Source organism: Kogia breviceps, chromosome 8 (genome assembly GCF_026419965.1).
Source record: "Kogia breviceps isolate mKogBre1 chromosome 8, mKogBre1 haplotype 1, whole genome shotgun sequence".
Taxonomy (NCBI): Eukaryota; Metazoa; Chordata; class Mammalia; order Artiodactyla; family Physeteridae; genus Kogia; species Kogia breviceps.
In genome coordinates this window covers 88409129-88434307 of record NC_081317.1, presented here as the reverse complement: position 1 = coordinate 88434307, position 25179 = coordinate 88409129, and the positions used below count along the sequence as shown (strand labels likewise).

Below are 25179 nucleotides of genomic sequence, written 5' to 3'. Positions count from 1 at the left end.
GAAGCAACCTAAGTGTCCATCAACAGATGAATGGATAAAGATGTGGCACATATATACAATGGAATATTACTCAGCCATAAAAAGAAATGAAACTGAGTTATTTGTAGTGAGGTGGATGGACCTGGAGTCTGTCATACAGAGTGAAGTAAGTCAGAAGGAGAAAAACAAATACCGTATGCTAACACATATATATGGAATCTAAGAAAAAAAAATGTCATGAAAAGACTAGGGGTAGGAGAGGAATAAAACACTGACCTACTAGAACATGGACTTGAGGATATGGGGAGGGCGAAGGGTAAGCTGTGATGAGGTGAGAGAGTGGCAGGGACATATATACACTACCAAACGTAGGGTGGATAGCTAGTGGGAAGCAGCCGCATGGCACAGGGAGATCAGCTAGGTGCTTTGTGACCACCTAGAGGGGTGGGATAGGGAGGGTGGGAGGGAGGGAGATGCAAGAGGGAAGTGATATGGGAACATATGTATATGTATAACTGATTCACTTTGTTGTAAAGCAGAAACTAACACACCATTGTAAAGCAATTATACTCCAATAAAGATGTTAAAAAAAAAAAAAAAGAACCTGGAGAGGAAGCTCTCTAAAACCTTGAATGTCATGAAAAGTCTAGTTCTTGAACTACTGTAGCTCTCCTCTTATCATGCCTCTGATCATCCTCTGCAGCTTCACTAATTCTTCTGTCCAAGTTTAGCAGAACAAGACTAGAATTGCTCAAAGGACAAGACACTAAAGAAAGACAGTAAAAAGCAAAAAAAAAGCAAACCCTCATTTATTAACAGGATGTCATACAAGATTGATTTGGCTGACACAATTCAGGATGTGCTCAAACCAAAGTCCCCTCCTCCAACTCCTCTTGGAGACCTTTGGCTTTTTCCCCTTTCCTCTCCAAGGGAGAAGCTGACAGAAACATCAACTGAGAGATGGGAGTTGAGAGTGGTGCTTTACCATTCTGACCTCATTTGAAATGTAGAACTAATGATTTTTCATCAATGGTAAAGGTAAAATCCATCATGTTTGACTGAACTACTAGATATCACTTTCAGTGCTTCTCAATCATAAAACCTTCCTTGGGATAGGAGATGAGAGGTTGGGAAAGTTATGATAAAGGCCATCAGAAACAAAATGCCATTCACACAAAGCTGGATCTAAGAGCAAATTCTGGTGATGCCAAATAAATGACTTAACTATAAAAGATTCAAAATTTAATTCCCTTTGTTTAGCATTGCCAGATTTAGCAAATAAAAATACAAAAACAAAATATGTCCCAAATATTACATGGGGCATACTTACACTAAAAAATTATTCATTGTTTACTAAAATTCAGATTTAACTGGGAATCATGTATTTTATCTGGCAACCCTGACTTTTATTGAGGTCAAGAAAAGTTCCTACAAATTAATTCAATTGTTGCTTTAAATTTTCTAAACAAACAGAATTCTAGAAACTAGCTCTAAAAATTTTAGATGTCTGTTTTATTTTAAATAACTTTATTGAGATATAATGTACGTTCTATACAATTCATCTATTTAAAATAAAATGTGCAATTCAATGGTGTTTGTTATGTTCACAGAGTTGTGCAAAACTGATGTCTATTTTTTTGTGTTTATTTAGATGTGGTGTTGCATAGGATTTTATTACTAAGGCTCTGATTAATTTTCTGCCCTACATGCTGCAATATCTATGCCCTTTTCCTTCCTACTATTTCTTCTTCTTTTCTTTTTCTGGCCTTTCCTTCTAGTTTCTCCAACTTAGTTTTTTTTTCCTTTGTGATTACACTTTTTTCTTTAATTGTTTTTCAAATCACCAAAGTAAAGCAAACATATTTTACCTGTAGAAGATCCAAACTCAAAAATATAGAGAGAAAAAATATAAAGTTTCCTTTCCCATGCCTTCTTCCTTTCCTAAGGAAACCACTGTTAACAAATTGGCATATATCCTTTGGGGGTCCCTTCCTTAGAGTATTTACTTACAAACATATACATATATACAAACACCTATATGTGTTTTTTAGACAAATGAGATGCTACTATATGTATTGCTCTGCTAGTTGCTTTTTTCTTTTCATAATATGTATTGTAGATCTTTCCATGTCAATACATACAAGTGTATCTCACCCTTTTGAATTTACTACCTAGTATAATTTAACTACCTATCAATACTTATTAATAATTTTTACTGTTGTGTTGTGGTAGTAGTGATGATAATAATAATGATATTTGTATCAATATATGTGTATGGGTGGTAAAACTGAGGGAAAGGAGAAGTATAATAAATGGGACAAGCTTGTAAACTCTCCAGGACAGAGCGAACCTGTAGGCACTGTGCTAGGTAGATAACTTAGTAGATAAACTCAACATATATGCAAAACAGTAAAGTAAAAGTTCAAGGCAGGATATTAATAAGATTTACAATGAATTGTAGAAACCCAAGAGAATTGAAGTCCACACAAAAACTTGTACATAAATGTTTATAGCAGCATTGTTTATAATAGCCAAAAAGTGGAAACAATGTTAATGTCTATCAGCTGATGAACAGATAAACAAATAGTTGTGTGCCCATACAATTAAATGATATTCAGCCATAAAAAGGAATGAGGTACTAATATATGCTACAATATGCATGAACCTTGAAAACACTAAGTGAAAGAAGCTGGTCACAAAAGGCTACATATTACTTGATTCTATACATATGTATATATGTTATGCATGTGTCATGTGTAGAATAGACAAGTCCATACAGATAGAAAATAGATTAGTGGTTGCCAGTGGCTGGAGGTGGGGGGAATTGGGAGTGATTCCTAATGGGTATGGGGTTTCTTTTGGGGATGATGAAAATTTTCTAAAATTGAATTATGGTCATGGTTCACAATTCTGTGAATATACTGAAAATCACTGAGTTGTATGCTTTAAAATGGTGAATTTTATGACAAGTGAATTATATCTTAATAAGGCTATTATTTTTGAAAATTGTAGAAATCAAGCACTATAGGAATTCAAGAAGGAAAGATAATGCCAGGGGCGTGGGGGGCACTGGTGGCTAGAGTTGCTGGAGAAGGCTTCATAGAGGACTTGCACTAAGCCTAAAAGATGAACATAGATTCAATATATTGATAGATGTAGGGAACACATATCTAGGCAGAAAAAAAGAACTTAATGAAATTTTTAGCACTGAGACTAGACAAGTTGTATGATAGTACAGTAGGTAGGAAGAGTCTGAAGGAGGCAGGAAACAAGACTATAAAGTCAGGCTTTTAATGCAGGCTAATGACCTTAAATTTTATCTAGTAGCTGACAAGGAGTCCCAGAAAGATTCTGAGCAGGGAAAAATGTGATAAAACTGGAATTTCAGAAAGATTAATATGACGTATTGACAGAGGAACAGATTGCAGAATAAAGACTTAAAAGATTGCTGCAATAATCAATGCTTGAAACAGTGAGAGCTCGAACTAAGAAAGTAGTGAAAAATAGAAAGGAGAGAATAGGTAAGCAAAATGCTGGAACCAGTCAACATTCACTCTATGTACTATGTGTTTTCCAACCAGAACAGGCTGAGAGCCTAGAAAAAGGCAGAGTTACCTGCCAAATACTGGGTTTGCCACTGTTATTTTGTTGACTCAGGCCAACAGGATGGACCAGGATTAACTGCTCATTGCTCCAAACAGCACAAGCAGTAACTCTACTGTAGTAGGTAGACTTAGCCTATCTGAAGGAATTCAGACCAAGAAAACTGGTTCCAATTACTTTTCATTGGTAAAAATTTTGACTTTTTGAAATGATCCACATTTATAAACATTCAAGTTCTTAATTATCTTCCTGAATGGGAGCATCAAGCTCTTATAAATTACTTTTTACATAAACGTTTACCTAGTATTTACCATGTGCCAGATACTGTCCCAAGCACTTTACAAATACTACCTCATTTAATCCTCACAACATCCTTATGAAGTAGCACTATTATTAGCCCCATTTTATGGATGAGAGGCTGTAGCATAAAGAAATTAAGAGACTTTCCCCAAAATAACAGTAAGTGGTGGAGCTAGGATTCAAACCTAGACAGTATGGCTCCAGAATCCATGGTCTTAACCACTGTGCCTCCCATATGACCTTGACTTCATAGCACTTACCATCGATATAATTTGATATTTCTCTGTGCTATTATTTAATGTCTTATTACTTAATTAAAGGCTGTCCCTCAGTAAACCATAATCTCCATTAGGGCTGGGATTCTGTCTAGTTTTGTCGCTATTGTATTGCCAGCATGTAGCACAGTGGCATTTGGTGATCAATAAATATTTGTTGAATAAATTAATCAGTCTTTATTGACTATCACATTCTTCATTAACCTTGAACTTACTGCTCCCTAAAGTATTTTGTCCTCTATATTTTTTCTTAAAAATTTATTTATTTATTTGTTGAAGTATAGTTGATTTACAATGTTGTGTTAGTTTCTGGTGTATAGCATAATGATTCAGCTATATATATATATATATTCTTTTTCGGATTCTTTTCCACTATAGTTTATTACAAGATATTGAATATAGTTCCCTGTGCTATACAGTAGGACCTTGTCATTTACCTATTTTATATATAGTAGTGTGTATCTGCTAATCGCTAATCCCAAACTCCTAATTTATCCCTCCCCCTCCTTCTGCCTTTGGTTACCATAAATTTGTTTTCTATGTTTGTGTTTGGTTCCGTTTTGTAAATAAGTTCATTTCTATCATTTTTTTAGATTCCACATATAAATGATATCATATGATGTTTGTCTTTCTGTCTGACTTACTTTACTTAGTATGATAATGTCTAGGTCCATCCATGTTGCTGCAAATGGCATTATTTCATTCTTTTTTATGGCTCCATTGTGTGTGTATATATATCTATATCTTCTTTATCCATTCATCTGTCAATGGATGTTTAGGTTGCTTCCATGTCTTGGCTATTGTAAATAGTGCTGCTATGAACATAGGGGTCCATGTATCTTTTTGAATTATAGATTTGTCTGGATATATGCCCAGGAGTGGGATTGTTGGATCATATGGTAGCTCAATTTTTAATTATTTGAGGAACCTCCATACTGGTTTTCCACAGCGGCTGCACCAATTTACATTTTTACCAGTGTTGGACGGCTCCCTTTTCTTCACACCCTCTCCAGCATTTGTTATCTGTATATTTTTTGATGATGGCCATTCTGACCGGTGTGAGGTGGTACCTCACTGTAGTTTTGATTTGCATTTCTCTAATAATTAGAGATGCTGAGCATCTTTTTCATGTGCCTACTGGCCATCTGCACGTCTTCTCTGGAGAAATGTCTATTTAGACCTTCTGCCCACTTTTTGATTGGGTTGTTTGGGGTTTTTTTTTGTTGTTGTTATTGAATTGTATAAGCTGTTTGTATATTTTGGAAATTAAGCCCTTGTTGGTCACATCGTTTGCAAATATTTTCTCCCAGTCTGTAGGTTGTCTTTTCATTTTGTTAATGGTTTCCTTTGCTGTGCAAAAGCTTATAAGTTTGATTAGGTACCATTTGTTTATTTTTGCTTTTATTTCTATTGCCTTGGGAGACTGACCTAAGAAAACATTGTTACGATTTATGTCAGAGAAATGTTTTGCATATGTTCTCTTCGAGGAATTTTATGGTGTCATGTCTTATATTTAAGTCTTTAAGCCATTTGGAGTTTATTGTTGTGTATGGTGTGAGGGTGTGTTCTCGCTTCACTGATTTACACTGTCTTCCATATTCTCTGTTCATAAGAAGATGCAGGGGAAATTGGTCAGTTAGTCTGTTTTCCTCAACCCTCTCTCTTTCAGCAGTTCTGAGAGTAGGAGAGGACTTCTTGCTTTTTCCTTCTGTTGGGAGCTCCCTGACTTCCTCTTCCTAGAATCAGGGCCTGTGCCCTTGGAATGGGCTCCTTCCAGGAATCAGACAACTGCATAATGACAGAAAGTAAAGAAGGTATAGTGTGGCCTTAAATCAGTGACCTAATTTCATTCTCTGCACCTTCTCCACTCCTCAAAAGGAAGCCTAAATATAGAACTACAGTCTGGCTTGCTTTCTCAAAATTTTATGTTAGAAAAAGATTTCTTTTTTCATGTCAGGCAGCTTCATTCTTAAAGGTGGCTTGGGTGTGATTACCCCAGCTCCTTTTAGTACTTTGAACCACCACAGGAAAGCACGGAAGTGATACAGAAATCCTCTCTAACACCAGATCCACTTGCTCTGTCTGCAGAAAGTCTGCAAAAGATGACTTAATTAGCCTCAGCAACTGCTTTTCACATTAACCACTTCTTTTTTAGCAGGAGGCAGTTGTGAAGGATGGGGAGAGGAAAAGGAACACATGCTTTCCCGATGAACTTCCAAATAAAAGTACAAAATAAAATAAGAGTACAGATAAAAGAACAAAAGATGAGCAATATAACTACTCAAATTAGAATTCTCAAATGACAGAACAAGGGAGCTTGTAATTGTAAGTACAAAGTATTTACTTCTGCAAAGTATATTTCCTTTTCTGGTCAGTTTACTATAATGGTAGTTTGGTAAGTTGGCCAGTCTATTTATCTGTCATACGTGCAAGTGCACACACATGTGCGTGCATGTGTGCACTTTTTAGAGGCAACAATAATGACATACAGACTTAGAGTTCACCTACCTCCATTTTGTTTGTCCTCACTTTCCTTTTCAAATACAGACATTGCAGAGTAGTTCCAGTTAAAATTCCCTGGGATTTCTGTAAAGGAAATGAAAAAATTTAGAATGAGAATTTCTCATTGCCGATACTATTTTACTTAAATGAATGTTTAAGAAACTTGGAACTTCATCTCTGAAATCAAAAATAAATCTACCTCTAAAATACATATGCTAAATTTTAGAATTCATTTCGTACCTCCTTATCATAAAGTTATATTTTCAAAATTTGGGAAATAGATTCCACTTCCTGGCAACCAAATCTAAGCTGATAACTATATTCTGTCAGAAAAATTAGCTGAAACTTGGAAACAGGAAAAATAAATCATTGGGTGATCTTTTAGTGAAGTTCTGGGCTTACACCTTTGATTAGTTTTCTGTTGGACTATTCTATAACCCCATAGGGCAGCAGTTAACTTGTAGATTTTCATCTAATATAGATATAAATATTTTCTCTCTGGTGGAAAAGATAACTCCAAAGGTTATGATTAATATACTTTAGGACTTTAAATAGTTTTGTATATAATTGAGAAATCTTAACTTTTTAAAAAATGAAATTGCCTATATATACACAGCTCCTAAATTTTTATTTGAACTGGTCTTAACATCTTACTGGTTCCCTCATTAATTAATGAGTTTAAAAAAATCTGTGACACCTGTCCATTTTATATTTACATGAGAGTCATGTTTTTTAACCTTTTGAAAATTATGCTTTATCAAACCCCATGAGTATGCTACACAGAAAACCCTTCTATCTCTCCATCCTTAACCCAATTTAAAAAAGGCCAATAAAGTATGTTTATTTTAATTAATTAATTTCTTTCAGGTCTCCTAAGTCACTAAGTGTGCATAAGCCAAGACTAGAAAATATTACATGTATTTTCTTTTTTTTTTTTTTTTTAATTATTTATTTTTGGCTGCTTTGGGTCTTCGTTGCTTCTTGCGGGCTTTCTCTAGTTGCGGTGAGTTGGGGGGCTATTCTTCGTTGCGGTGCGCCGGTTTCTCGTTGCGGTGGCTTCTCTTGTTGCGGAGCACGGGCTCTAGGTGCGGGGACTTCGGTAGTTGTGGTTCTCGGGCTCTAGAGCGCAGGCTCAGTAGTTGTGGCGCACGGGGCTTAGTTGCTCCGCGGCATGTGGGATCCTCCCTTTCCAGGGCTCAAACCCGTGTCCCCTGCATTGGCAGGCAGACTCTCAACCACTGCGCCACCAGGGAAGTCCCTACATGTATTTTCATCTTAATTATCCCAAACAAGATTAGATGGGACAAAAATCCATAATTTTGGGGGGAGTGTTAAGTCTAAGTAAAAGAGTGTTTACAGTCAAGGGATGTTTGGCTGTCAGAAAAAAAAAAATTACCTGGGCAAATGTGATAACTTTGGAATGAGAATGCATCTTCCAGTTCTGCCCTCAGTGAGTCCCAAGTGACCTCATTAAGGATACAATTCATATTTCAATAATCTAGGCAGAGTTGCATCAAATAACTTTAGGAGCCAGGGAGTTAATAGCAGTTAGGTGTAAAACAACAAGAAATGAAGTGCTGGGTATTGTGACCAATTGGTGAGTGCATGCTTCCTGTAAAAGCCATCCATATTTTTTAAAAAGTAAAATTAAATATTGTGTAGGCTGAAAAAATTCACTTGTGCTGCAAGTTTTGTACCCCAACCTAAGGTCTGTTTCTTCTGTCAACAGAATCTGTGTGTTCCTAACGAACGTGAGCAGTTCTAATAGCACCACTCTCTAGGCACCCAGTCCTACCTTCAGTTGCCTGAGAATTCTCAGGGACCCCCACAGTAGGCTTGGGGTTCCTACTGCTGAGAAAGGAGAGCCAAGGATGGGAGGTCCTAAAGTTTTGGATTCTCTCCAACCCCTGCAGGGCCATCGACAGCTTTGAGAGGGTAGCCTGGCCAAATGCACACAAGCAGCACAGCTTGGAATTTGAAATGGTTGTGACACTTAACAGCCAGCCAGGGGCCTGAGTAATGACTATTTAGCTGGAACCAGGCACTCACCCAATCTTGTGACGCTCTCTGTACGCACATCACATTACATAGCCGCCAACTGGAAAATACATTTAAGCTGTTAAACTCAGAGGAGTAGGAGAATGTGAGGGAAGGGAAGAAGAAATGTGATGTGGGAGGGAAAAGGGAAGACATGGAGTAAAAAAAAAAGGATTAGGAGCTAGAGAACTAGGTTTCATTTCAAAGTTTGCTACTAATTAATGACAATGTGACTTGGGGCAAGTTATTAACCACTTCATGCCTTAAATTTCTTCTAAAGTGAGAATAATTTTTTTTTAAGAAACAGAAAATAAATTTAGCAGATACAAGATGGAGAAAGATCTGATAAGGAATAAATTTGCCAGAGAGGTTTAGAGGTAATTACGTATTACAAACTAAGTACAACATTAGTTTCCATTAGGGAGCTAAGAAGAGCTGTGAGAGGATTAAATTAAATAATGTATGAAAACATCTGCCACAGTACTTGACACAAAGTAGTCAATCAACAAATGGCAATGTTTTAAAATTTTAATATACACGCCTACCAGATTAGTAAAAAAAAAATTTAAGTCTAATAATATTGTGTTAGAGATGGAACCACTGGAACATTTACATACTGTTGGTGGTATTAAAAATTGGACAAACCACTCTGGAAAACAATTTGGCCTTATCTAATAAAGTTGATGGAGGATTTACCCTATAACCCAGCTAGTCCATCTTATTTATATACCCTAGGGAAACTGTCATAATATGTCACATACGAAGATGTGTGCAATAGCACTGCTCATAACAGCAAAACTGGGAAACCAACCAAATGGCTATTAATGATAGAATAGAGAAGTAACTTGTGGTATGTTCATAAAATGGAAAGCCACATAGTAGTGAAAATGAGTGAGCTAAGTTATACATATTAACATTGTTAAATCTCAGGAATATAATATTTAGGGAAAAAACAAATTGCAAAAGAATACATAAAATATTATTCCACTTATGTAAAGTTAAAGATCATGTAAAACTATATCATCAGGGATAAATACTTTCAAGGTAAACCTATAAAGAGAAACAAGGGAATGAAAAATACCAAATTCAGCATAGAGGTTAGGGAGAGGGAAGGGGATGGGATGGAAAAAGCATACGGAGTGCTTCAAGCTACATTTGTGCTCATGGTGTTACTCTTTACAACTTACACATTTGTGATAAACCTTATATCTATTCAATATATGATAATAACAAAAGAACTAAAAAATTAAAGTGAACATACCAGATAGGAAATACTCTTCCTATGAGGAAGAATAATTACTCTGGAGAGTAATTTTTATTTTTATTTTTAAAAATAATTTTATTTTAGTGTTTTCAGCTGCGTTGGGTCTTCATTGCTGTGCGCAGGCTTTCTCTAGTTTCACTGAGTGGGGGCTACTCTTCTTTGTGGTGTGCGGGCTTCTCATTGTGGTGGCTTCTCTTGTTGCAGAGCATGGGCTCTAGGTATGCGGGCTTCAGTAGTTGTGGCACACGGGCTTAGTTGCTCCGTGGCATGTGTGATCCTCCAGGACCAAGGATCTAACCCGTGTCCCCTGCACTGGCAGGCGGATTCTTAACCACTGCGCCACCAGGGAAGTCCTCAGAGAGTAATTTTTAACTAACACTTACTAAAGGAGTTGGTCCAATTCAGGTTACTACATGAAAATTTTTTTTTTATTTTGAGATAATTTTAAACTTACAGAAGAGTCACAAAAATAGTATAGAGAATTTCCATACACTCTCTACCCACCTTCTTATGTTAATATCTTACATAACGATTAAACAATTAACAAACTAAGAAATTAACCTTGGTATAATACTATTAACTAAAGTACAGAAAATATTTATTTTTTACCAATTCTTTCCACTAATGTCTTTTGTTGTTGTTGTTCCAGGATCTAATCCAGGATCCCACATGACATTTAGTTGTACGTCTCCTTCAATATGTGACTGTTGCTCATTCTTTCCTTGTTTTTCATAATCTTGAGAGTTTTGAAGGGTATTGGCCAGTTGTTTTGTAGAAGGTGACTCAATTTGAGTTTGATGTGCCCTTCTCATTGCATCATATCAGGGGATACATGCTGTCATATGTACTCCTAGTGATGTGAACCTAGAACACTTGGCTAAGATGGTGTCTGCCAGAACTCTCCACTGTAAACTTACTATTTTTCCCTCTATAATTACTAAAAATTTGGGGGGAGGATCATAACATTTTAAAAAGAAGATTGAAAAACACTAGAGTCATAAATGAGTCATCAAGGAGAAGTCAAGAAATAACACCAGCCCCTATAAGACATGGTTATAGAAACTAAAGCTCTTTCACTTAGACATGAGAATCTAAAGGTAGAAATAAGAGGTCTCACCTTGAGCTGATAATCTCCAAGCTGCCTAGACCTTGAACTGAGTCACATAACATAGAAACAAAAGTGACCTTACTAAAACTTGGGGTTGAGGGTGGAGTACTGGTCTACTGATATTTAAGCCTATAGAGTTCCGATTGGTACCACATTGCAAACCAACCTCAAGTTCCCCCAAGCCACAGCTGTGATTCTGTGCTGCCAGCATCCTGTACCCTCCCCACACTTATATACAAAAAACTGGAAAATTTACTAAGTACAAAGTATTAGAGAAAGTCTTTATATATTTAGCTCAGTCTGAAAACTATATAAACTAAAACACAATGCAGTCTAGCAATGGCATATTTGTGATACAAGAATAGCCAATGACTCTTAGTACTATAATATCATAGACTGCATGCACGCAAGTCATTATTGGCTTTCAATGAACAAATCTGTCTTCCAGAGAGTAGAGTTCTTTACCAACAAAGGAACAAACCCCTGGTTGACTTGAATGCTTTTGGGAATCTGAGGAAAGGACTCTGACATAGAAGGAGATGTGCCCATCATCCCCTGACTAAAATAAGAACTATGTTTTCCCCAAAACAGTTGTGTAAAATCGTGAAAGCTTCCAGTCTACTCCATTAAGGTTTTTCTGCGTTAGCTATTATATCCGATGCACAAATCCCCAGTTACTCCAGAAATCAATGTTCCTCCATCCCAATTCCTACCCCATGAATCTAGCAAAGGTAACAAAAGTTTTCTTTTTAATTTTTTCTTTTTTAAAAAAAATGCAACAGAAGCACATATACTAAAAAAAATAAATTAAAAAATAAAAAGCAAGCCTTACCCTGAAATGCTTTTAAACGGCACAGCCTGAAAACTGCCAGTACTACACACTACACCTCTCTTCTCAGTTACAGTTCCTTGTCTTATCTCCTCCTTATTTCAACCATAAATTCTTTCTGACTGGAAAATGCCCTAGGAAAACAAAGATCTTCTAAACTTAGTAACTTTAAAACTCTGGAAAGATGTTAAAAAAAAAAAAAACAACTCTGGGAGGGGTAGGAAGACGTTGAAACATCTACTAGTCTATGAAGCCATTTAGATGACTAGATCTCCTTCAGCTTCCTACATCTGATTCCTGGCTTCTGGGAACTTGCCAAATTCTTTTTTTGTGGATTTTGAAATTCTGTTTCCTCTAGATAGGGAAAATGAAGAGAGTTTCAAAACCCTTGTTTGCAAACTGCTTCTTCCAAAGGAGGTTCATGGACCCCTCATAACCTTTCAATTAACTTGGATTTGGTTTCAAGTGGTTTAAAGCAAGTAGCTGAAGGTGAATATAAAACCAACTTCAAACACAAAATGGAGTAGAAAAAACCCTGCAAAACACTATAGTTTCTTAGCCACTACTTTCATTTTCAAACTCATAGTCTTCCCCAGGAGTTACTTGCTCAGCCTATAAGGCAGGCTTTGTAAAGCTACTGTGTGCTACAAAACCCCTCTTTTCTGCCTAGAGCTTTAAATTGGGTCTGAACAAATATTGGAGTCCACACAATCTCCTTCTGGTGCTTGTAATTTTGCAGTCTCACAGAGAAAGCTCCTTATTTGGTAGCATAATACTGATGCTTTGGGACAGTTTATTTTCCCTTCCTTTTAGTCTATAAAAATGAGTCAGTGTTTATTAAGCGGGTCTTAACTGTTTTGCACGTATATGTAGTTAACAAATATCTTTTGAATGGAATCTTAGAAATCAAGTGGTATGTTCTATTTTAAACAAATTTTATTTGTTTTAAAACTGGGGACAAGAGTGAGATAATAGAAAGACTGCTGACTGTTGGGGAGTTTGAAAACTCCTGTTCTATTCTCAGCTGGATTCCTAAATTATTTGTACCTAAAGCAAATGACTCTTTCCTTCAGTTCTCTAGCTTTTCTCATATATAATAAAGGGCAATACCTGTCACTTCCCTTTGTCACACCCCCCAAATTTAATGCAAAGCAGGGTTTTTTCAAATACTATTATGTACAGCAAGGAGGTTTCAGAACCCTTTTCTGAAGAGGATTAAGGGTAGAGGGGAGCAAGGAGGAGGAAAAGGGTACTCCCTCTCCTTCAACTTGAATAACTCTGATTTTATCTGGGATTTTCCTATATTCTAAATTGAAAAAGTAGTCTCTCCTGCTAAAAACCAAGTTGGAAGATCAGCTGGTGCTTGTGGGGTAAGTGCTTATTTGAGCAAGTTAAAATGTACATTTGTAGATGGAACTCAACCTCCAGCCAGGCCAGGTGCAGTTCAAAGTCCTTAAACAGCCTCTCTCAATGTACCTAAGATTGGCATCTATGTGGTCTTGGCACAAATTCCCAACAAAAGCTGGAACTTCTGGGAACCACTGAAGATATTTCACCGCTTCACCTCCATCTTTTCTATTCCCACAGTCACCCCATAGTTTATTAAGACACTTAGTCTTCTCCTCCCTTGTTTTCATGACAATTAATTCTCCTGGTTTTCCTCCTCCTGCCTCTGACAGCTCTGCAGTGTGATGTAGTAAATTTCGGCTGACCTAACTCTAAACCCTGGAGCCAACCAACACTGTCAAATGTATGACCTTGGTCTAATGAGATAATCACTCTGAACTTCTCCTTATCTCTCACATGAAGATAATCACTTCACCTTGGTTGCAAGGATTATATAAAGTATATCAAGCTTTTTTTTTTTTTACAATGCCTTGCACATAATAGGTGCTCTTCCCCCAAGGCGTTGTTCTTATCCCTGTTTTCTGTGTGTGCTTTCCCTGAGTTATGATATATCCTCTCACTGAAACTCTAGCCCTGGCTCCTAAAACTATCTCTAGTCCCAAACTTAAACTGTTGGACATTTCATCTTAGGTGCTGACCCTCATCTCAAGATAAACATGTTCCAAAATGACATTTCTTACCTTCCCTGATTTTAAGCATATCTGATCCTCTGCCTTATTATTCTGTAACTCGTTCATAAAATTTAAGAGTTACCATCTATTCCTTCTCTGATCACCTCTCAGGTTCTATATATTACATTTGAGGGTCTCTTGAAGCTACTACCTCCTTTCTAATCCCACTAATATCATCAGATTCTTTATACCTTCCTCCTGGATTCAATATCCTGTTATTTGCTTCCAACTTTTATAAAGTATCCACTGCTGCCCTAGAGCAGAACACTGATAATGACTTCTCAGCAGCTCAAAAACCTTCGATGCCTTCCCATGGGTTAGTGAATGAAGTTCAGATATATTATCAGCCACACATTCAAGATGCTCTAATTTGAACTGTTCTCTCATCTTTCTCTTCCACTATTTACCTTTATTCAAACTGGCCTATGTACTTTTCCCTTTATATGGCCCATGCTTTCCTGCATCTATGCCATTGCTCACACTGTTCCTTCCAAGGGTAATGCCCTGCTCTATATCAGTCAAAATCTTTCAAAGGTTATTTTACAAAGGCCTGCTCAAATCCCATGAACTTTTCAATGAAGTTTCTCTGTTCCCCCAATCCAGAAATAATCTTTCCCCCATCCCAACTCCCATACCATTTGGTTGATATTATTTTCCTAAAACTAATAGTTTTTCTGTGTTATAATAATCTTTTATTTTTTTAACATCTTTTTTGTTTTGTTTTGTTTTGCGGTATGCGGGCCTCTCACTGCCGTGGCCTCTCCCGTTACGGAGCACAGGCTCCGGACGCGCAGGGCCAGTGGCCATGGCCCACGGGCCCAGCCGCTCCGCGGCATGTGGGTTCCTCCTGGACCGGGGCACGAACCCGCGCCCCCAGCATCGGCAGGAGGACTCCCAACCACTGCGCCACCAGTGGCGCACATCTTTATTGGAGTGTAACTGCTTTACAATGGTGTGTTAGTTTCTGCTTTATAACAAAGTGAATCACCTATACATATACATATACCCCCATATCTCCTCCCTCTTGAGTCTCCCTCCCACCCGTCTAGGTGGTCACAAAGCACCGAGCTGATCTCCCTGTGCTATGTAGCTGCTTCCAACTAGCTATCTATTTTACATTTGGTAGTATTTATAAGTCCATGCCACTCTCTCACTTTGTCCCAGCTTACCCTTCCCCCTCCCCGTGTCCTCAAGTCCATTCTCTATGTCTGCGTCTTTATTCCTGTCCTGCCCCTGGGTTCTTCATAACCATTTTAAAATTTAAAATTATTTTTAGATTCCATATATATGTGTTAGCATATGGTATTTGTTTTTCTCCTTCTGACTTACTTCACTCTGTATGACAGACTGTAGGTCCATCCACCTCACTATAAAAAACTCAATTTCGTTTCTTCTTATGGCTGAGTAATATTCCACTGTATATATGTCCCACATCTTCTTTATCCATTCATCTGTCAATGGACACTTAGGTTGCTTCCATGTCCTGGCTATTGTAAATAGAGCTACAATGAACATTGTGGTACATGACTCTTTTTGAATTATGGTTTTCTCAGGGTATATGCCCAGTAGTGGGATTGCTGGGTGGTATGGTAGTTCTATTTTTAGTCTTTTAAGGAACCTCCATACTGTTCTCCATAGTGGCTGTATCAATTTACATTCCCACCAACAGTGCAAGAGGGTTCCCTTTTCTCCACACCCTCTCCAGCATTTATTGTTTGTAGATTGTCTATTGTAGACTGTCTATTTAGGTCTTCACCCATTTTTGGATTGGGTTGTTTGTATTTTTGATACTGAGTTGCATGAGCTGCTTGTAAGTTTTGGAGGTTAATCCTTTGTCAGTTGCTTCATTTGCAAATATTTTCTCCCAATCTGAGGGTTGTCTTTTCATCTTGTTTATGGTTTCCTTTGCTGTGCAAAAGCTTTTAAGTTTTATTAGGTCCCATTTGTTTATTTCCATTTCTCTAGGAGGTGGGTCAAAAAGAATCTTGCTGTGATTTAGGTCATAGAGTGTTCTGCCTATGTTTTCCTCTAAGAGTTTTATAGTGTCTGGCCTTACATTTAGGTCTTTAGTCCATTTAGAGTTTATTTTTGTGTATGGTGTTAGGGAGTGTTCTAATTTCATTCTTTTACATGTAGCTGTCCAGTTTTCCCAGCACCACTTATTGAAGAGGCTGTCTTTTCTCCATTGTATATAATTATCGTTTTGAATTTCATCTTCTCTATCAGATTGGTAAGTGTGAAATGCCTGATTAATTTCTGTATCCTCTAAAGCCCTAGCACCGGGCCTGGCTTCTAAGTAGCAGATCAGTTAAAAAAAATTTTTTTGAACTTAAAAAAGGAATAAAGACCAGCAACAGGTGAGTTCATTAAGAATATCAGACCATGGAAAACCTTTCTGAAAAAATACATGTTACAAGATGTCTCCAGCTGATAACTTCATCAAGACAATTGCCATAAAGAATACAAACACTTTATCTGGTGGTGTTTAAAGTCAGTTCCAGGATCTGTACATCTCACAGTTAAAACCAATCCAAAGACACATTCCCCTTAGCTGCCCTACTTCATTAGATATAAATATGGCAGCCAAAAAAGTGGGGAGCGTCTGTGACTAACATAATGTCAAATCTAAACTGTAAGGGATTTTCGGGCCCCACATGTCACTTCCCTGCTGGTGGTCTGTGCTCCATTATTCTACTTCACAGCAGAAGGCAGAACATTTCTAATGCTACCAGGTCAACAAACTGTGGGAATTTAAGTCACTCCAGTATGAGGTTCCCACTCCCCATATGTCCCCAGGAAAACCTGGCTTTGAGACTAAACTGGGAACATCCCTGGATCACAATGCCAACTACAGTTGTCAAGAGGTTTTCTCACATCATATGGGGTTTAATTGGGTCTAAGGAGAGTCACAGAGGGATCAGACTCAATTAAACTAAACCCAAGTGAAAAGAATCACATTGCCTTCCACTCCCACCAGGAATATCTGGGCTGGGAGCCATCCTGGATCTTGCATGGCCTCTCAGGGTCACTCTGATTCTGAAAATTACAGAATTTCACAATTGGAAAAGCACTGGGAGATATATGGTCCATCCTCCCACCCAGAGCAGTCATTCCCTGTGTTCAGCAACCCTGGCCACCTTGCTTAAATACTTCCGGTGAAGAAGAAATCACTGTCTCTCAAGACAGCCTCTACATTTTCAGACAGCCCTATTTATGAATTCCTTTATTCATTAAATTTCTCCTGACTTCTATAAGCCCTGAAGGCAAGCAAGCACCAACAGTAGGGCCTGCCTAAATTCTACCTTTATCTTTTCCTATTTGGTGAGCACTGACATGAACAAGCATCCAGACCTTGAGTGTGCTACCTTATATATTACTCTTCACTCATCATCACCTTCCATCATGTGGTAATGTGGTCAAATGTACTGGGTGCTGTCCCCCAGGGTCCTGAGCCCTGAAATCTGGCTGATCCACCTACTACCTGAGCAGCAACCAATAAAATGAATTATGAGCACCTTACTTGTTTTTCAGCACAGATCTCAGACATCTTAGCTTTGCTCCTTGCCCTGATTCTTTTTCTTTTTATTTTTTAAACATCTTTATTGGAGTATAATTGCTTTACAATGGTGTGTTAGTTTCTAATGTATAACAAAGTGAATCAACTATACATATACATATATCCCCATATCTCCTCCCTCTTGCATCTCCTTCCCACCCTCTGTATCCCACCCCTCTAGGCGGAGACAAAGCACTGAGCTGATCTCCCTGTCTTGCCCTGATTCTTTTTTTTTTTTTTTTTTTTTTTTTTTCCGGTATGCGGGCCTCTCACTGTTGTGGCCTCTCCCATTGCGGAGCACAGGCTCCGGACGCGCAGGCCTAGCGGCCATGGCTCACGGGCTTAGTTGCTCCGCGGCATGTGGGATCTTCCCGGACCAGGGCACGAACCCGTGTCTCCTGCATCGGCAGGCGGATTCTCAACCACTGCGCCACCAGGGAAGCCCTGCCCTGATTCTTAAATGCACTTCACTGCAATCTTATTCAACCTCAAACCCTTTTAGGGATTTCAATTCTCTATTTTATCTCTCAGAGATTTACAATAACCTTACTCTACATATTTCAATTCCAGTCCAACAAATCCAAATCATGTGCTAGCCGAACTGGTTGGGCATACCCAGACAAATGTTGTCTAAAGCAAGAGTAAAGTTCTGCTCATTGCAGTTCTAACAACAGACTGAGCAGGTGGGCACAATTATTTATTCTTACAGGTTTCCTCAGCAACTCTAATTAACAGAGAATCCTGACAACCCTGAATTTCAGTAACTTCTGATGGACTTCTGGGTTATGCTTAGTGGTCAGTTGTACCGTTGATCTCAGGAAGCTGTGTGGTGCTTGATAAGGAAGCTACAGGCTCCAAAAAGACATATATAGTAGACTTTGCAAGCCAGATTTTAAACAAGCTCACCCATGCCCTTGAAAGAAAGTTAACAAGAATTCAACATTCATGAATGTTTAACCATCTGTGGAAATGTTCTCTGAAGTAATCTGCTTAAGAGATGATTTTAAAATGTGCTGATAAGATTAAAGTACAGCCTAAATAAATCTCAGCATGGAGCTTAGGTCCCTCTCTAGAAAGGGAGGCATGAAGTTAAAATAGAACTAACCTAAGAGAAGCTCTACTTATTAAAACCAACATGCTGGTCATGACAGAGTGAAGAAGTGACAGTTTTTAGAACAGAAAAGACTGAAACATTTATCACTATTTCAACCACTGCCTGGGGAAAAGTTTCTATGATTATAATGCCTATCAGAGTTACTTGGAAAGAAATATCACTAGAACAGAACAGACTATCACACTATCAGAATACCATATCTTAATGTAAATACCACACAGCTACATCCAGTTCTCTTTGTTGTAATTCTGGGATCCCATATTTGGTTTCCTGGGTAGAGGTGACCACTAGAAGGCAACGCCCTGAACATTACAAGAATTCCCATGGTAAAACTTCTAAATTAGCTGTTTTGTTGATAAATTGTTCTTTCCAGAAAGAAAAGAGTGAACTGATCCTCTGGGACCTGGTCACTCCTAGGACAAGCTGTAAATTGAACCAAATTTGTAAACCCTGGATTGGTGATGACTACATCAGGATATAGATTTGAGAGGCCCGACCTTGGCAGTTTGTTGTCTCAGTCTCACTCTCTCACCTCTTCACAACAATATGATATTTTGTAAAACACAATGATTAGAGACTCAGGAGATCTAAGATTCTAATTCAACCCTGTTAAGACTACTCTGAGTCTCAGTCTTCTCATCTATACATGAGAAGGTTGGACAAGATAATTTCTACTGCCCCTTCCAGTCTTGGAATCATTCTTGTTATTAGAAATAACAAGATTTCAGTAAGGTGCCTAGTTACAAAATAAATTTACAACTAAACAGCCTTTCTAGATACTTATAGAAAGCAGTTGGAAAAAAAAATGGAAAAAGTGCCATTTAAATAGCAACAAGATTTAAAACATCTAGAAATATGCCTAACAATAAATGTATAGATCTATACAAAAAGCCACAAAGTTTTACAGATGGCCACAGAAGAAGACCTGAATTAACAGAGAAATATCATGTTCCTGAATAGGGAGACTCAACATTGCAAAAATAAACTGTCCACCAGATTAAGCCATAAATTCAATGTAATCACAACCAATAGAACTTTTTTGAACTTGAATAAATAATTTAAAAATGTATCTGTAAAGAGAGCACTCATTCACTACCTTTTCCAATCAGGGTTTCCTAGAGAAGGTATAATTTCATGAGTTTTTTGAATAAAAGGAAACACTTGTATACTTTCTGAGGGCAAAAAACCCCAATTTATATTTGCTTTAATACATCATCAAGCCTAGCATATAAAAGTAGTTCTGTAAACCTGGTATTCTCAGGTTTAATAGTTGTGTAAAGTCAGCCTTCATGAGCAACATTGAAAGCTCACACTGTAGAGTGATTTTATGGAAGCATAAATCTGAATTGGGTGCTCTGTGAAGTTAGTGTTCAGTACTCAGTAAGATAGTGAGTGAGCCTAGCTGACTGCCTAGAATTTGCATCTCAAAGAGGCTGATCTTTTTGTGTGTGTCTATTAGCTATCATTTATGTAGTAATTTTCATTTAAGACCCAGAGGTTACTTACCTTTTCAGTTGTATTTTATTTTATATTAATTTATTTTTATTCAATTATATTTTATTCTATGGGAAGAATTACACACTACAATGATATTCACAAATTTAGTGACACCTGACAATCTCATTCATGAATGGATGCATGCACGTCCATACACACACATGATGGTTGGTTGGCCATAAAGCTCTGAAGAAGCAGAGGAAGAGCATGACAAGTTCAAAGTGGGAACAAAAGTGGCTAGGGATGAATGGTCAAAGATCAAAAAGAAAATACAGATTGGGGGAAATGAAAGGAGACTGCAGAAACTTGAAGTTTAAATGAAGTGAATAAGGTTATAGAGAGGTTCACTAATTCTTTAATCAAGTGTGTCAAGTATTACCCTAGGGCTAGGGAATGCAGAAAAGGATCATACACTATCCCTATTACTGCCTTGAAGTGATAGTAGGGGAGACATACAAGAAGAAATTGCTATATAGTGTGGTGGGTAGTATGACAGAGGTAAGGACAGTGTGTTCTGGATGTGCAAAAGTGGAACATCTAAAACAGATTGTACGTATCTGGTAATAATTCTTGGAGCACATCCTGAGGTGAGTTTTCAAGCATAAATATAAGTTAGCTTAGTGAACATGGTAGACAGAGTTTTCCAGGCAGGGGTGAGGAACAACATACGAAATGGCATGGAGTGAGGTACACTGCAGAATGCCACTGAATACTTTAAAAGGTGAGTTAACATGATCAGACTTGTGATTCAGAAAGATACAGCATCAGAATGGAGTCTAGCTTGACTGATGGCCAGGAAATGAGATAAGACGCTACTATTTGTAATACAGAGGAAAAATAATGAATAGATGAGTTAAGGCATTTGTAATGGGGATGGGGAGAAGGCGTTACGTTTGACAGTTTTTATATATGAGGTAAAAATCAACAAAGTGGAATTTATCTTGGTGGATTTACTAAAGTCCAGGATCTGGACTTCAGTTTTTAGACTCAGGAATTTGGTTTTGGCTGCTCATGGAGACTGAATCCATAATTCACATTAACATTAATAAGGTTTTAGAGGCTAATGTAAAACCAGAATGGCAGATGATTATTTGCAATGAAATAGGTTAACTGCCCCAGTGACTGTAATATTTACTTTGGCACATTCAGACATTTTCTCCTTGGAAAAACACGTATATGAGAAAACAATCAAAATCAGAAGTTTTCTTGATCAACACGGAATTAGAGGTAAGGAAATTAAATTGTGTGTTTTAAACATTTAATAACATCAGGCCACAATGCAGAGAGAGGAATGTTCAAGTTTGTGGGCTACAAGCTCTCCCTTGGACAGTACTTGCACAGGCACAACCAAAGTATGCTTCTTACTCTCCCTATGTTGTCTTTGTTAACCAATAGCACTTCTATGAATATTCTTTAGACAAATATATTTAGGCAACTCTTAATCTGTCCAGCCGGACTTTTATGGGTGATTGTTGGGTAGCTTTGCCTTGATTTGTGTTGATGTTACCAGTTAATTCGCAGTCATAAATCTAATTTCCTATCTCCAAGATCTTAGAGATGAAGGTGGAGGAACAACTGACCTCTCAGTCACCATTTACTTCCTACAAACTTCAGGTGAAAGATGAAAAAGACAATGGAACAGAGAGGGAAATGGGTAGGATCCAAACAAAATGTAGTTTACAAAGAGAAGGCTCTTAAAGGCAATTAACCATAGGCTGAATACATAAAATTTCATAATTCAAACAAATCAAATTTATATGCAATTTACATATGTATATCAAATAATCACACTGTACACCTTAAACTTATACAGTGTTAAATGTCAATGATATCTCAATAAAGCTGGGGACAAAAAAAGAACCAAAAAAAAGAACCAATCATGTACATGTTATAGTGAAATACATAAATGATTCAGAGTGTGAATGGGGAAGATAATTAGATCTAATGATACAAACAGATATAATGCAAAAATGATAAAAATAGGGGAGGGATAGTAAACAAAACGCCAAAATGGTTCTGAGGGAAGAGTTATTGTACGTAGAGAAGTCAAGAAAAGCTTAATGGGGAAAGTGGCATTTGTCTTACGGTAGCAGTGAAAGTCTTGGTATAAACAGATTCAAATCATTTTTTCCCTTGATAAACACATAACCTTTTAAATCAAAGGTATGTCATATTAATTAAAAATTTATTACTTATGAATAATTGTATCTAGTTATGAAAAACTTTACGGATATAATTTGAAAATTTTTAAAAATGATAGATACAAAGGGAAAAGATAAGCAGAAAAGTAAATAAGGTGTCAAAGCTTAGTAATTGTGCATAGACCTCTGTGGTCCCAGGATTTTATTGTTACTCAAGATTTCCTTGTTTGAACGGCTCATACAACTCAATAACAAACAAACAACCCAATCAAAAAATGGGCAGAAAACCTAAATAGACATTTCTCCAAAGAAGACATACAGATGGCCAAGAGGCACATGAAAAGATGCTCAACATTGCTAATTACTAGAGAAATGCAAATCAAAACTACAATGAGGTATCACCTCACACCAGTCAGAATAACTATCATCACAAAATCTACAAATAACAAATGCTGGAGAGGGTGTGGAGAAAAGGGAATCTGGTGGGAAAGTAAATTGGTGCAGTCACTATGGAAAACCATATGGAGGTTCCTCAAAAAACTAAAAATAGAGTTGCCATATGATCCAGCAATCCCACTCCTGGGCATATATCCGGACAAAACTATAATTCAAAAAGATACATGCACCCCTATGTTCATAGCAGCACTATTTACAATAGCCAAGACATGGAAGCAACCTAAATGTCCATCGACAGATGAATGGATAAAGAAGATGTGGTATATATATACAATCAAATATTACTCAGCCCTAAAAAAAAATGAAATAATGCCATTTGCAGCAACAGGGATGGACCTAGAGATTATCATACTAAGTGAAGTCAGACAGAGAAAGACAAATACCACATGATATCAGTTATATGTGGACTCTAAAATGTGACACAAATGAATATATCTACAAAACAGAAACAGACTCACAGACATAGAGAACAGACTTGTAGTTTCCAATGGCGACGGGGTGTGGGGAGGGATGGGTTGGGAGTTTGGGATTAACAGATGCAAACTAGTAAATATATGTATAACTGAATCACTTTGCTGTATACCAGAAACTAACACAACATTATAAATCAACTATACTTCAATAAAATAAATTTTTAAAAAAAGATTTCCTTGTTTTGATCTTTTGGAGGTCAAGCAGTTTTCTTAGTAGTTGGCTCTCTCAAAGGGATGACCAAGAAATTGAAAAAAAAATTTTCTTAATAGATATATTTGGTCTTACCAACCCATGGATTTCAGAATTTTATAGTTATACAATTCATTAAACTTCATTTTATAGCTTTAAACCTGCTGGATCTTTTATTTTAGTAGGAAAAGATTTAATTCACTACAGCAGTAACTAAGGGAGTAAAAATTTCTTAACTGTTATACTTTTCTCCCCCACCTGTTCCATCTCTCTTCATTTCATACTCTCATAAACCCTCCTCATTCTTTATACAGAACATTAAGTAATGCTCTTTGCATCTGACCATCAGAGCTAGATTAATCAGTGCTCTTTAAAAAACTCCTTTAAATCTGTGAACCATGAATAAACCACAGATCACAAACCTTTTGAAGACTTTGTTTTTCCTTAGCACAAACACTATAACAAGAAATAACAGAGAATCTCATCATTTGCATTTGTTTAGGTTTTATGGTTTATAAAAATCAACTCATTAAGATTGAGATATAGGGAAAGATAATTACCCATTTACAGTTGAGAAAACTAAGGATCTGAGAAATAGTAAGTGGAGAAAAACAGACCTGGGAATCATGCCTTTTGATTCTAACCCCTGGAGTCAGAAGGCCCATTCCCATCCTTTGGCTGAATTCTCCACTTTTAACCACAGGGATTCTTTTTGCTCTGTACAGTGTCTCCCATTTGTTCAAGAAAACGAAGGTCTAATATCCTCGGCTATCTTGCCTGAGCCACCACATGTGGCCATCCAGGTTGTACACTGCATATCTTTAGTGGTCACCATCCACAGATCACAATGGGAACTGTGTCCCTGGAATACCAGCGTCATGATACTGGTATTCACTTTCCTAAATACCTGCTTACAAGGCCTGTACTAGTACTTCTATCTTTAGTACTTGGTTGGGCTCATAGTAACAGCGTGGCAAACCCTCAAGTAGTTATGCTCAGAGAGAAGACAGTGGCATGGGAAATGAAATATTATACATAAGTAGCTTTGGATCTGTGACTTTTTTAGTAGCAGATTTAGTTTCCTAATTATGTTGGGTTTAGCTCATGCCAAAGGTGTTTGAATTTGAAACTCCTTAAGGACTTAATTGAGAATGAAAGCAAACATATTAAAGGCATGCTGGCCACTGGGCAGCCAAAACTAATGACAACTGTCTGTGAACTAAAAGCTTAGGCATTTTACTTATGTAGGCAACAGGAGAACTCTATTATTAAATTTAATAATCAAAGAGGTAACATTAATTCACAGCTCACTGTGTTGTCAGCACTTACATATCTTTTTTCATTTAACCTTTAAAATAACCTTAGGATTTGTATACCACTGTATTATTATTTCCATATTACAGGTGATAAAACTAAGGCACAGAAAGGCTAAGTAACTTGCCCAACATCACGCAGCTAATAAGTGGCAAAAGCCAGTATGGAACACAGGTAGTCTGATTTCAGAGCCTGTGCTTTTTTTTTTTTTTATTTTTAACATCTTTATTGGAGTACAACTGTTTTACAATGGTGTGTTAGTTTCTGCTTTACAACAAAGTGAATCAGTTATACATATACATATGTTCCCATATCTCTTCCCTCTTGCGTCACCCTCCCTCCCATCCTCCCTATCCCACCCCTCTAGGTGGTCACAAAGCACAGAGGTGATCTCCCTGTGCTACGAGGCAGCTTCCCACTAGCTACCTAATTTACATTTGGTAGTGTATATATGTCCATGCCA

General features: G+C 37.3%; 1 protein-coding gene and 1 long non-coding RNA gene across 2 annotated transcripts in view; one reads left to right on the top strand and one right to left on the bottom strand.

Annotated features, from left to right (window-relative positions):
* The window catches only part of LOC131761192 (phospholipid-transporting ATPase FetA-like), a 66890-nt gene extending 54921 nt beyond the window's left edge, over nt 1–11969 (bottom strand). The window contains exons 1-2 of the mRNA XM_067039643.1: nt 11901–11969; nt 6666–6743 (exon numbers count right to left, since the gene is read on the bottom strand). Coding sequence (XP_066895744.1) covers nt 6666–6708 — 43 coding nt within the window. The 5' untranslated portion in view covers nt 6709–6743; nt 11901–11969. The remainder of the gene's footprint in view (nt 1–6665; nt 6744–11900) is intronic.
* Nucleotides 1–25179, top strand: part of LOC131761208 (uncharacterized) — a 112995-nt gene that overhangs the window by 69126 nt on the left and 18690 nt on the right. The window lies entirely within an intron of this gene.